The sequence below is a fragment of the Myiozetetes cayanensis genome, unplaced genomic scaffold, assembly GCF_022539395.1.
Source record: "Myiozetetes cayanensis isolate MyiCay16 unplaced genomic scaffold, myiCay2020 scf12, whole genome shotgun sequence".
NCBI lineage: Eukaryota > Metazoa > Chordata > Aves > Passeriformes > Tyrannidae > Myiozetetes > Myiozetetes cayanensis.
Genome location: NW_026086826.1, coordinates 22,065,001 through 22,079,255, shown reverse-complemented (window position 1 = coordinate 22,079,255; position 14,255 = coordinate 22,065,001). Strand labels below are relative to the sequence as shown.

At 43.6% G+C, this 14,255-nt stretch overlaps 1 protein-coding gene across 2 annotated transcripts in view; it reads left to right on the top strand.

The window, feature by feature from the left end:
• The first annotated feature begins 1,097 nt into the window (after positions 1-1,097).
• The window catches only part of NEK7 (NIMA related kinase 7), a 70,912-nt gene continuing 57,754 nt past the window's right edge, over positions 1,098-14,255 (top strand). The window contains exons 1-2 of one of the 2 annotated variants that reach the window (XM_050306896.1): positions 1,098-1,262; positions 13,777-13,864. In XM_050306896.1, the coding sequence (XP_050162853.1) occupies positions 13,805-13,864 (60 nt within the window). In that variant the 5' untranslated portion in view covers positions 1,098-1,262; positions 13,777-13,804. Of the gene's footprint in view, positions 1,263-1,500; positions 1,612-13,776; positions 13,865-14,255 lie in introns of those variants that run through there. The other variant, XM_050306897.1, reaches the window with a different exon arrangement.

Genomic DNA, 14,255 nt, shown 5'->3' with positions numbered 1-14,255 from the left:
GATGTTATATCACTGAATACAGTGGAGAAGTCTCAAAGCTGAAAATTTTGCCTCAAGAGCAGACAGTATAATGTTGTACAGAGGGAGGTGAACAGACCTTTTCCAGACAGTGTCCCATTTCCCATTTATTTAAATCAAGTATTACTTTACCTGTTACAAGGAAAAAAAAAAACAACAAAACCTCCAAACCCTTATAAGAATTGAAGTTTGGAAAGTACCACTTTTTCAACACAGTTTTAAATTATTGGAGTGCCTATTTCAGAAGGCTTTCACACCTGAGGAAGAAGTCATTTGATCACAGTGATCCCTAACCTTACTGGGAAAATTCTGGCCAGCTTTCATACTTTTTCCCTATGGTTGGTCCTTAAGGCCTCTCTTTTGTTAAGTTAATTGCCTTTCCTTGCCCTGAAGCAGGCTAAACTTTCATGAACCTGAAAAACAGCAGTATTCCCGAATTCAGTACTTTTTATCTACTTAACCCCAGTGAAAAGTAGAAGCTGGTGGAACAGGATTCATCAAGAGTCTGGGCTTTTTTCCCCCCATCGCTTTTATTTCTCCAAGCATAGCAGAAAGGAGTGTGAGCCACTTCCAGCCGGTACACTCAGTTAATACCGAACGCCTTGCAGATTATCTCAGTTTACGTACGAAACGAGCAAGTACGTTGCTCGGCACGCTGTGTTTCCGAATCTGGCTGGGCCAAAGCCCCAAAGCAGTGCTGTTCAGGGCGCTGCAGAAGGAGCAGTGTGGCTGCAGAGGCCGGACGGGGCGTTTCTCCCTCTCCCGGTTTGTCCAGGGCACAGCGGCGCTCCCCGTCCCCGCTGCTCCCGCCGTGCCCGGGCCCGGGAAGGCCCCGCTGTGCTCCCTGCTATGAACACCGTGAGATCAGCGCTCCCTGTCCCAAGGCAGGCACAAACCAGGCCATTCCCCACCGTGCTCCGATCTCCCCGGGCACAGCCGGGCAGGTACACACCCGGACCGGGACAGACCCCGCCGGACCCGGCCGGGCGGGGGAGCGCAGCGAGGCGGGGCCGGCGGCCGCCCCGCCCCATCCTCGGGGATGCCGGGATATTTACGGGCCCGGCAGGAGCGACGGGGGGTGGAGAGCTGCTCGGGTTGTTGCCGGTGCCCACGCCGCCCGCAAGGAGCCCCGCTAGGCGCCCGCCGCCGGCGCGGCCCCGGGCCCGACGCGCCGGGGGAGCCGGAGAGGAGCGGCGGCCGGTGCCGGGCGCCCGCGGCGGGAGCAGGCGGAGCCGCGCTGCCCGGTGAGCGGGGCGGTGCTGGGGCCGGGGGGTGCGGGGACCGGGGGGTCCCGGCGGCCGCGCCCGCGCTCCCGGGGCCGCTCCCCGAGCCGCAGGGGCCGCCGGCGGGCCCGCCCCCCGCCGCCTCCCATTGGCCGGCGGGGCCCCGGAGCGCAGCGCCATTGGCCGCGGCAGCTGCCGCTCCGCCCGCGCGCGGGGAGGGGGCGGTGCGGGGCTGGCGGAGAGAAAGTTTGTGTGCGGCCGGGACGGGACGGGACGGGGTGAAGGCTGCGGCCGGCCCGGGCTGCGCTGGGGGCTGCGCTGCCAGCCGGGCACCGCTCGCCCTGTCCCGCGGCCGGAGGGCGCCGAACCGGTGTGTTTTTGTGTGTGTGTATGTGCGTGTATGCGTGTGTGTGCGTGCCGGCCGGGGGAGCGGTGCCATGAGCGCTACCGTGGCGCTCCGGACGGCGGCGGCTCCCGCGCTGCCTCCGCAGAGCGGAGCGGGCGGCCGGGGACCCTGCCCGGCCCCGCTTCCCGGTGCCTCTGCCGCGCTGGCTCGCTCGGGTGCCCGTCGCCAGCTTCCCGGGGTGTTCCTCTGCGTGTTCCCTGTTTTCCTCCAGGCTCCCGTGCCCTCCTGCCGCCTGGGGTGGGTGTATGGCACATCCTGTCCGCGGCAGCCACGGGGACAGCCCAGCCTGGGGGTTTCACCGAGTGAAAGCGGCGGCGTCGGCGGGAGCCCCGGCCCGGCAGGGCCCGCTGGGAGCCCCTAGGAAGGTGCCGGGGTGCCCGGCCCGGGTCCCGTCGGCGCGGGCAGCGCGTCCCCCGTGCCGCTCCCCACCGCCCGGTGCGGGCCGGACCCGCTCCCCGGGGCGTGCGGGGCTGGGGGAGCTGAGGCCTGGAGGGGAGGCATCCTCCGTCTGTTGGGGGTGTCCCTCCTCCTTGGCCTTACCGAGCGCCCTACCTCGGTTATTTAGTGGTGGCCCTGCATTCTGTTCTGTATCCGTGCGAGCTGTACCTGCCTGGCCTTCGGGCTCAGAGGTTCAGAAAGCTGTTTGTGTCAGCGGACCGTGCTTTGCTTTTGGTCTGCGTTTTGTGAGGAGCATCACTTCTTGAATGGTAGAACTTAGGATATTCACCTTGGTTCCGGTAAAAGGTGATGGAGGGGAGTGTGTGTGTTCATTAATCACACAAATATTTGATTATTATTAGAAAAAAAGTTTCTTAAGTTTTTTCTCTTCTTGCACCAACTCCATGGTAACTTTTTTGTCACCTCTATAGTGATATCAGTGTTTTCTCAGGTTGCAGTGGTAGCATCACTTCTTGGGAATGGTCACACAGGCACAGTAGTTTCACTGACTGCAGTGGATATGTTTCCTATATCAAGTTGTATTACAAGCTTGAGATGCAGAAATTAGGGTGAATAATATGTTAATCTATAAAATACTCACTTTGGGTTATTAGATGATAACATTGGATGAGTAGATTTGCAGATTTGATAAATCAAGACAAATGAAATTTAAAAGCATTTTACTTTCCAGGCCATTTAGCAGACAATTCAAATGTTGCGGTGCTGTAGAAATGTCTGTATTTGAAACTTGCACTGGCTTGAGAGAGAGGAAATGCAGTAGAAAAGAGCCATTAGTTCATGGGCTGTGGAAAACTTAGGCAGAGGAAGGAAAACTGCTGTTGTGGAAAGAGGGAAAGCTACAAGCCGTGTGGGACAGCTTTTAAAGTAAGAATGTGAAGCCCTGAAAGTTTGTTTGTTATTCTTTTTTGATACTGGAAGAAAGAATAATATTGAAGAGCACTCATTCTTTAGTTTCAAAACACGAAGATGCTGTGTTTATAAATATTTGATGTTTGGATAGATGACTTCCCAAAGCATACTTAGAGATTTTTCACTGTAAGGGTGGAAATATTTTCTTTGTCCTGGATATCTTGTATTCAACGCACCACTTAGTCATTGCAGTAAAAAAAAAATTTGAGATCAAATCAAGGAATTCTATCCAATGGTGTTTTTTTTGGTTGACTTATCGCAGTGTGTTCCAGGGTCTACAAGAATTAAAAACTTGTTTCAAAAGAAGAAAAAAAATTAACATTTTGGAGTTAATCTGAAGGCCCTTGAGCAAATAAGAGACTCAAATGAAAAACAGAGTGCAGGAAGTTAGTTGCTGATTTACTGTGACCTGTGCTGTCTTCTGAATTGTTAGATAGATAGCCTGTCCCTGCCTCTTTTTTTGAGTAAGAGTTGAGCTCAGTTGCACAAAATACAGCCAGTCCTGTGGATTTGTCCGCAGAGACAATTTGGAGAGGCATTTTGTTCATATCTGCAAAAACTACCCATGTTTAATAAACTCTAAGTCTCGTTCTCTGCATTTATACCAGCTCGGTGTTCAGTTGTATTGCCATCGATGCTGTGTTGCCTTCTGAAGTTTGACGTTGTTCCAAACATCTGTGCTGAGTGGTTGAGTTCACGTTACCTTGGAAAGTCCCCTAGGCTAAGTCAAGCTGCAGTAACTTCTCTACCTCCAAGGGAATTTTCTGATTATCGAAAAATCCTTCCTGATTCCCGAGGAGCAGGAATTCCAAGGGGGTGGGGATTATCTCGTGCAGGTCAATGTTCTGGGTAGTCATAGGAGTTAACTGACTAATTTCCAGAGAATTTGTTCAGTTCAGCTGCGTTCCATCTGCTTTGCAACAGGGATGAAAATAACTGACCAAAATACCAAAGTGGTGATAAGGGCAGCCTTTAGAGCACTGATTTGCTGTGTTTATCACCATTTGACCTCCCTGGCCACATGGGAAGGAACTGAGCCCTAGACTGAAGTACATCATCTTGCTATGTATTTCCTATTTTAGTAAGTATTAAAGTGATTCTTCCTGTCAGGTTAGTTAAAAAAGCTTCGGAGAAGCAATGCTATTGAAATGAGTTGCTTCTCTGGTAAAGAGCATCTTGTGCATTTGTCTCTACCATGTGAGACATAACTGTGATTCAGTTGTGATTTTTGTAGCTAGAAAATACGCAGTATATTTCAAGTGTCATTATTCCCTCTTGGGCAAACAGAACACATACTTATGTAAGGGAGTTTGTTATAAAACTTGAAACAAGACATTAAAAAGAGGAGTTGTTAAGAAAATACTATGAATAATCATGTTAAAACCTGATTGCATGTAGTTAATCTTATGATATTAGTGATTTTCTTGCTTTAGATTACAGGTGATAGAGTAAATAGACTGCTTGCATCATGGGGCTTTTGGGAGTCTGCATTCAAGCCTCCTTGCTTGGAATTATTTATAACAAAGTTATTGCTGTCTTATTTAGTAGCTGGATTGGTGTTGGACCAGACTAATTACTTCACAATGTCATAAAAGTACATGTAGAGCTTGTAGATTAGATTCTTACTGGAGTCTTTGGGGAGATTTGAGTTGGGTGCTGTTAAGTGTTGATGAGCTAGTCTTTCTCAGTTCATTTTAATTTTCTGTTGTCAGTGTACAGTGTTGACAAAATTACTGATTCCTAGAAAGCTGAAGGCAAAAATATCACAGGTGAACTTAAAGTTAATTCTAAAATAAGAATTAACTTGTGGTGGGAAAATGTATAGCGTTCTGCCCTGTAGAGGCCCTTCTTCTGTAGCCTTTTCGTGCTCATCTGAGAGCAGATCCAAAAAAGGAGTTGTCTTTGCAGCAGTGAACTTCCAGTCATTGCCCTGACTGAAACTCAGAACTGTGTGTTAGGTACGTGGGCTGTGTGTGAAGTTCATGCAGACAAGCAGGACTTCACAGGAGGAGCAGCGAGCAGCCTGCAGGCAGAGTGCTGAATACACAGCTAGTCACTGAGGATACTCCAGAACCACAAATGGATCTTGGTATTTTAGGCAGTGGTGGTTTAGTGTAAAACACAGAAACAGCTGTGAGCTGAAGTGTTGGCCTGCCTCTGAAGTGAGTGTGCTGGCTGCTACTTGCTTTGCTTCTGAACCCAGGGATCCTGGGTTACTCACTATTGTCATACATGGTTTTGGGATTCAAAGGTAATGCTGCTCAGAGGATCACAGTAAGCCTGTTAAACGTGGTTGGTGTCTCTCTTCTTTATAGTGCTTCGTTCATTTTTATCATCTTTGGGCTAGCAGATTTTAAACTATATACTGCAGGTATATTTTTTTCAGCTTGAGAATATGTGTTAGCACCTGCAGTAAGGTGTTATCTTGCACTGCTTTCTAAGGTATTTAGACACTGTGTGAAATTTGTTGTTAAATGTGTTCTTCATCACCTGTAGCAACATTGGATGTTATCAGACACAGCTGTGGCACAGTGTTATCCACCCAGCCTTCCTAACTGGATGTATTTTCCCTGTACCTAGCCATAATGGGCATCTGACAGTGCTTCCAGTCTTTTAAGTTGTCCTGCATATTTGTTAACTCTTGTGTGAAGCTCAGCTGTTTATGCTTATAGTAAATGTCTTCAGCATCTCTGTGTGAGTAATTTGTTTTTACAGGTGCATTTAAACCCATCCCTTCATTAGGGAAATTAGGGATAGATCTCTTCCTTCTCTGCTTGAGGGAGCTGTGACGTTTTGGGGTAGTAATGGTTTACAAATGATGCCTTAGCTTCCTTTTTCTGAAAAATCCTTTTTTTTTATTATTTTTTTTCCCCATTTTTTCCCTAGTTTGACTTGTTACCCTGGTTTATTCTCCTTGCATTTAATTTGCTTCCTAGTTCTACTTTTCCATATGGTGTTTAGTTGACAGAGCTCTTGGCTTGTTGTTGAATCAATTGCCTTCTCTCTGTGCTGGCTCTTGCCTTCCAGTTGCAGCTTTTTTGAGTTGAAGTGGTTGTTCACCTCCATGCTAAGGGTGAAATACAGTTAAATGTGGTGAACTAACATTGATACTGTTGCCAGAAGGGAGATGTTCTGTTTCTTTCACAGTTCCCTTCCTACATCTTCCATCCTTGAACTTGCCCTGCTTTTTCCTCTGGTGCTCAGCAGACTCCTGCATGCCCTGGTTCTGCTCATGGCTTGCAGAGCACAAGCCCAGGTGCTTTAGAGAATTAAATCAGCTCAGCACCAGGTCCAAAGAGTTAAAGGTGGCAACACGGGATCATGTGGCAGAGAAAGGGAGGGAAAAGCAAGACCTTTAGTGTTATTGAGCTATCAGATTGACTTGTATAATTTCATGTTAGAGATGTAATTTGACAGTAGATTGAACTGATCCAAATTAGGGCTACTGTAGTCCCAGCTATGTCTTCCCTTCTGTCTTTTACCATCACGGTTCTGTCCTTGTCCCTACAGTTTGGGGAAATGGACTGGGAAAAAGTGACTTGCAGTGAAGGTTAGTTTTTAGATTGTTTCAGTTCTCTTACCAGGTGTCTGGGTAGCCACAGGAGCCTCACTGGAAGGAGGGTCTGGGAGTCATGGGTGCAGGCAGTGGAAGCAGCAGCAGCATCATGTAACCAGTTCATGCCATCTTAGAACTTAATTCTTACACAAGGGGGAGCACAGCAGGGTGCGATGTGGGCTGAGGATTCCTCGCAGTATCATGGTTAGATACAGTACTTCATTCCCTGTAAAACTTTTCACTGTGGCGTGATCCTGATCCACCTATGTCCTTTATAACTGGCTATTCAGTATGAAGAAAGGGGTTATCAGATGTCTTTCAGGTGAATTGACGTTAAATGAAAACATAGGAGGCTGCTGCTGCTCAAGCAGTTTCAGTTCTGTTTCTTCTTCAGTTCATATGAAATAACAAACAAATGGTTCAATAAGGGGCAAGTCAGTGCATGTACAACCCTTCGGGAGCACCTTGCAAGATGAGCAATCTACTTGAGTGACATAATTGAAATAGGGAGAAGTAAACAAAGTATAACGTCTTAAATTCTTGCAAATGAATGAAGAGGAAGGGGAGCAGACTTGTGAAGAGGGAGGGCTTGGACTTTAATGGTCTATTCAGACAGCATTGACAGAGTGAACTCTTAGTAGCTGGGGGAAGACAGTGACTGCCATGTGTGTTTTCAGGGTTGGAGTGGAAATATACCTGATAAGTTGGGCCAAATGGATAAGAAAATTGCATGTGAACCTTTAGTATATTCTTTTACTTTTTTGCAAATGGATGATTTGTGTATGGCTGGTTCTGCTCTTGCTAGAATCAACTCTTATCCCAGCTTAACTATTTGTGTGTTCTTTGACTGCTTTGACTGAACTGCCCATGAGTGGGGAATTTGGACATATGTTTGCTGGAAAATGCAGTATCTCTGTATAGTTAGCTGATATCTACTTGTAGATTAACAAGGGCTGGGGATTTCTATTGTCCAGATTCAAGGCTGTCTGTGTGTGGGGAGAAATGTCTTGTCTTGTGAGGAGTATTGATCTGGCTTTTAGGAACTGTTTCTAAAATTAAGGCTAATCCTACTTGAATATAGATGTATACAGATCTATATTTGATCACTTTCATCATTTTAAAAGTTGCATATACAACTTTCCCCTGTGGATGCTTCTGCAGAGAATTTGACAAATAAGTATTTATTTTCCACACTTTAGAATACCTTTTTTTTTTCTGGACAGTGTGAAGCAAATATTTGCTCTTAGGTGACAGTGGTACAAATGAAATATTCTGTGTACACACATCTATACACTTAGGTATAGATGTGTAATCTGTAAGAATGTGCTGATGTGTGTATGTGTGCATATATATATATATAACTATGCATAGATATAATGTGTGTGTATATATATATATGTGTCCTAATAGGGATAAATGACTTTTTATTGTGATAATGATTAACATGGTCTTCCAGTACTGAGTTTGCTTTATCTCTTGCCAGTTAGTCTTGGCAGAGTTCAAGGGGGTGTCATCTTACATGCATTTTGAGTTATTAATGCTTGCATATAAAAATACTTATAAACATTATGAATTGCAGCTACACCCAGTGTTGAGTGGGTGCTGAAGTGTTGATCAGTGTTGGTGACCTTACAAAGCGTAAGGGCTGGGTTTGACCAGCAAGCCAGTTCTCTCCAGTGGCCAAGCTTTTACCTTAAAGAGGTAAAGAAATTACTTAAGACAGGCTGGTATATAAACTAGTACTGTGACTGTTTTTTAACGTGCTCACATCAAGCTGAAGGGCCAGGCTGTCATTTCTGGGTCTGAAGTTTGTCTCCTCCCATGAGCTATGTGGCTTTGGTCTCAGAGCTGAGGGCTTCTGTCACCTGTGACTCTCCTGACATAAGTGCTGGAATCAGACTGGCACGCTTGGGCTCCCTGGCACAAGCTGCTGGGATTAACACTGGCATGGTGGGCTGCCTTATTGTGTTTGGGATATTCAGTAAGGCATTTGGAAATCTAAACCCTTGTTTCCAGAGTACAGGCTTTTTTCAGGTTCAGCCAGGGTGACTCTTTGAATATTCTACCTATGTTTAAATTGTGGTTTTGGGTAGCTGAGAGTCAACACATGATATAAGCAAATAGAAATATTTCTTTAGCCTGTGTGCTTATATGCAAGCCAGTATTAATATATGTTGGGGCTTCCCCCCAGCCTCAGCTGAGGATGATCCTTATCTTTGAATTTAGCTAGCAAAAATAGTTGAGAAGTTTAGTTATCTAAACCTTGCCGTTTTAAATCCAAGTTAGATACTGAAGAATCTAGCTTGAATCTGGAAAAAAAAGAGTGTGTAGGGTATTAAATGGGTAATTGCTTTTGAAGAACCTTGGCTCTAACCTAACTCAAATACTGGCTGCAGTAAAAACTAAAAATACCTGCCTTTAACTGATGGTGTAATCCAGAAGTAAACATAGTACATTCCTTTGTTTGTGAACAGCAGCTAAATTGACTGTGTGCCTGATCAGCACATTGTGAACTGGTGTAACTTCATGTTTCTCTGTGTTAGCAATTATGTGGGGTAGTTACACCTATATTTTGCAGAAAGAAAGAAGACTGAGATTCTCAGGTTCTCTGCAAAACTGTAACACTGAATATTGTTAAGTAACTGCTACTTTTGCTTTTTTCTTCAAGTGTAGCTGCTCCTGCTTTGACATTGATTATTGTATGTTCTCACTTAAGATGCAAAATTAATAACCAAGTGCTTAGTGTGTAGCTAATGGAAACCATGTATCTTTGAGACTATTAGTGATGTTTTCTATGGTGAAAACATAATATTTTTTGTTGTTGTAAAACCTGCTGTATGTTAAAGCAATACCGTTTTTGCCTCAATACCATGAAATGTATTTCAATGTCAATGCTTTGAGGACTTGAAGCTGTGAAACTGGTGCTTAAAAAAAAGTTTCATGTGATCAGGCAGTGCATTTGAGCTTTTTCTCCTGAAGTAATTTAATCATGTTTATGAAGACTTAGTTGCTACACTTAAGTCACAAGGATTTCAAGTTTTTCCTCAGTATCTTTCTTTTTAAAATGTTATTTTAAAATACTTTCCAGTGAACTGAAAGCCGTGAGCTCTGGCTCCTGCTCAGGAGTGTGTCTTCTGCTCTGCCCAACACTCATGGGTAGTCACACCTGTGCTCTAGCAGCCTGTTGGGAACCACCTTGGAAGCTGAGTGCTGACTGTGGGTTGTGAGCTTGGGCTGTAGGAGTGCACCCTTGCCTTTTGGGTTGCTTTATATCTTTGCATGATCTTCAGACCTGTGGGTGGATCTCTGAGAGCGTTGACAGGTGGCCTCTGAGGAAGTGAGTAGGGACAGCGAGGCCTGTTGTGAAGGAAGGAAAAGGTGTAACTCACAGTTCAGGCAGTTGCAGTTTGATAGTCTGACTTACTGGTGAGGACTTGGCTTCCTTTTGCTGTCTTGTGGAGTGTCAATTAGAGGAGTTCCTTTGAAGTTGCGATTTCAAATGAAAAATAGGTTGTGTTGTCTGTATCCCCAGGTACTTCCTCCTGCATCCTTTATGTGTAGGTGCCATCTACTGTTTCATTCAACTGAAAAAGTCAAAGATTTGAGATATTAGTCATTAACTAAAAGTCATCTCATAACTGTAAAGTATTAGCAGCCAGAATCTGAGTATAAGATTTAGCGGATATGATTGTGTCCTGTGGTTGCTGTGGTGTGCAGGCTGTCTGAATCCAAATGATTTTCATCTTCAAAGCGGTGAACACAGAGAAATGATTCAAAAAGTATTTCATTGTTCTTTTCTTTGTAAGTGGTGTTCTGTAGGCAAGGAGTCCTTTCCCTCTACATAAGTTGGTTTGAGAGCGTTTAGAAACATGAGTTACATTTGGCGTTTTGAGGGTTTTGAATGGTGGTGGTGGTCTAGTTGACTCACCCCTCACCTCATCTGTTGTCTATTTTCCATGAACCATTACATAGTGTGGTGATGGATTTGCAGAAGAAGGCCTTTGTATTACTTGTTTAAAGGGGTGACAAACATGTCTCAAATAGATGTTTTGCATTTCAATTTTAAACAAGCATGGACTCTTTGCAGTATTTTTAGTGCCCTTGAATTGTAAATTAGAACTTGAAAACCATCTTTGTAAGAGTAACAATTACAGCCTCAGTTCACCTTTAAAGATGATCAATATTATACCATTACATTTTGACCTCTAGACTTAATATCAAGGTGGAAGGCATGCCTCACAATGAGAAGTCTTCAGGCAACAAAATCCAATTCTTGCTTAGGAGGACAAACAATACAAGATTCACTTTGCATCCTTGAGATTTTGTATGATCAAAATGCCAAATTTCTCTAAAATGTCTATCTGTCATTGCAGTCTTCAAAGGCAAATTAAAAAAAGAGTAACTTTTACATATAGACATAAGATACTGGTCTTTGTCTTTCTGCAAAAGTGACAAAATTCCACAAGGTAATCCTCCATGCTTCATATGGTAGAATGTGTTACCTCTTTGGTCTGCTTGTTTTTTATTATAAAACCACAGAAGGTAGAGCTGCTAGCAGTGATAATATGACTTCTCCTATTTCTACTCTTTTCCCAGATTCAAAAAGGGAAAAAAAGGAGAGAGATGAAGTCCCAACCATTTGCACTGATGGGTCCCTGACCACTTAGAGAAGATGAATGGGTTGTATAAGTCCTGAATCAACATACAACATCTAAACACTTCAACTTAGATTTCATTAATCTTGAGTATCTATTTGCAATAGGGGATAAAGGATTTTGTGTTTACTTCTCTTCCCTGGGCGTTTTGAAACAAGTGTTTGACCCATAGGAATTATCTTTTGGTGTATTATGTGGTCTGGATTTTCAATACTTAAACATATTAGTAAAACACACATAAAACTTTAAGTAGAAATATTGATGCTGTTGAAAAGATTAAAATTCTTATAAAGACTCTTCAAAATAGCACTTCAGAAAAGAACTACTGCCTTTTTAGCAGTGACAGAAAGATCTCTACAACAAGAAAGTAGCAAAAGATTCCTTATTTCTTCCTCAGAATTTGTTGCAACTGGATAAACCCCTGTGAGTCTACCCGGAGAATTTAGATGAAGCTTTGTGACAACAGTTTAATTTTCAGTGCTGCTGTGTTATGATTTCTTGCCTTGGAGGGGAGGCTGTATGGGAGATGCTTTAGAACTTGCCAGAAGTGTTAGTGTTGGTGTCCTAGCGCTGGCTGAAAGATTGCCTGGTCAGTGGTGAGCACTGTCTCTGCCAGCTGAATTGCCCTTTCTCAGCATGATCCCTCTGCCAGTCTTAGAAGTCTTGGCAATTCCTACCTCCTTTTTTCTGCCTTTCACTGTGGTTTGATAATTGAGGGGGTTTCATTTATTTATTTTATTTTGACCTGCCTGCAACTGCTTTTTTTTGGATCTTTTTTGTCTTTAGTCTGGTTGCGGTTAATATGTTAAAACTGGAAGTTGCTGCCTGTATGCTTCATACAGGAGTATGATGGGTGGGAAGGCAAAGCCTAAAGGGACCTTTAGTTGCCCTCGAGGGTGGCTGTGGTTTGGTGTTAGGAATAGCTGATGGCACTGGGATGGTGGGAGGTGACTGCTTTAAATGGGCCGGGGAGAGGGCATCACTAGTGATTTGTTTGTGTATCCAGCCCACTGCTTAGTACACAAGGTGGAAACTTTGTACACATGGAGAAACTTTGCAAAGCTGCCTTGTGGTTATTTTGTCTGTTAGTAATGTTATCATAATACTGCAAGAACAACAACACTACTGTGGACATGAGCTGTTGGTTGGTTTCTTAAATATTTTGCAATCAAACCTTTCTAAGGTTTTCTGCTTTCTGCTCTTTCTAACCCTTTAATGCTCTATAGATGTTACTGGGATGATTTGCATGGGTTTTAACAGCTAGTAGATTCTGTGCTTTCGTGCTCAACTTTAAATGCTATTTGAGAAAACTTTATGTACTCACTCTAAACAAAGATTTGTGAAATGTAAATAGCTTTCTATTAAGAAGTACATAGATTTAGGAGAAGAAACTTATCATAGGAAATTTCCTAATGTTACAGGTTAGGAGGCATCATAATACAGACGTGCTTTATGTCTAACTATCTCTAGAATGTTCAGGATTTGGAGCAGGAAATAAGAAAATAAATAATAAATTGAAAAGAAAGAATAATATCCATGTCAGAAACATGACTCTTGTTCCTCCAAAGGTCTTGGCAGGTTTGACCAGGTAATAGGCATAGATACTTCATATTGGTGTGATGAAAAAGTTGCTCAGGGCTTGCCTCTTATTTTTATGGAAGTTTATTTCGTTGTTTGCATTCGAAGCTGCAAGGGAACTTTCTGTTGTCTTCATCTGCACAGAGGTGGCCCCTGTAGGCACCAGCAACACTGGTATTGCACCTGCTCCCCTCAGCAGTGTCAAATAGCCTGAAAAAGGATTCACTTAATTGAGGAAAAAAAAAAAGCCTCCTGAGTATTTGTGGGTTTTTCTCTCCAGTTCTTCCTAGGAATGATTCAGTGCATTTTGCAATGCTTATGATGGGTCAAAGCCTCGTGTCTCTGTCCTGGGAACTTGGCAGGCATCTTTCCTCCCATCTTACTAATGGGAAATGAGAAGTACATGTTTGAGAATAGAGGCTGTGCTTCTAATATGGTATTTCAAGGCCTTTTAGCTAACTTGTCAGAGTGTAATGAGTGCACCTGGTTAGCTTTTTTTCTATTTAGGTGCAACTACTCTTGCATACTGCCTAGAATCTATAGATTTTGCAATGTGAGCAGTATGTGTGCTGCAGTTTTAAATCTCCTGCTGATCTGCGATTTCCCGTGCTGTCCATAGGTCCAAGGTACTGGCCAACAGGTATCTGTCAAGTTAAACAGGTGGTTGGTGACTCTGAAGAGTAATGGAATGATACAGCTTTTGTTAGACAGAGCTGTTCATCTGGTACAAGTAGTTTTAAGTCACATTTTTTATAATACAGATGTGTCTAGAGATTTATTCAATTTTATAGAATAACTAAACATAAAAAACAAAAAACCCTCTTTTCCCAAATAGGGCAGAGCTGGAATAGTTAAATGTTTGAAACCTCAAGTATACAAATGAGAAGATTAATTTCTTTGTTTTGCTGCTGATTTTCATCGATCATAAATACAGATTGAATTACAGTGTAATGACTGTATTTTTCTTTTCAGGACATAAGGAACACTTGTACGTTACAGAATGGATGAACAATCACAAGGCATGCAGGGGCCTACTACTGCTCCACCATTTCAGCCACAGGTACATATATCTGGGTTTTTTTGTGGTTTTTTTTTTTTTTTTAACTTATTCAAGAGTGGATGCTATCATTTCTCAAATAGAGGAAGAGAATTTTATTTCTTGTTGGGACAATGAAACTGTAAACAGATAGAATGTGTTCTGGTGATCCTGTAATTAACTGTAATTGTGTACAAGTATGTACCGGTGCATGAGGTTATTGCTGCCCAGGTGTGGAACTTTACACTTCCCCATGTTGAACTGCATAAGGGTCCTGTCAGCCCATTTCTCCAGCCTGCTGAGGTCCCTTGGGATGGCATCATCAGCCATTCCTCCTGTTTTTGTGTCCCCAGCAAACTTGCTGAGAGTGCTCTTTGCCCCATCATCGGGATCATTAATGACGATGTTAAGCAGG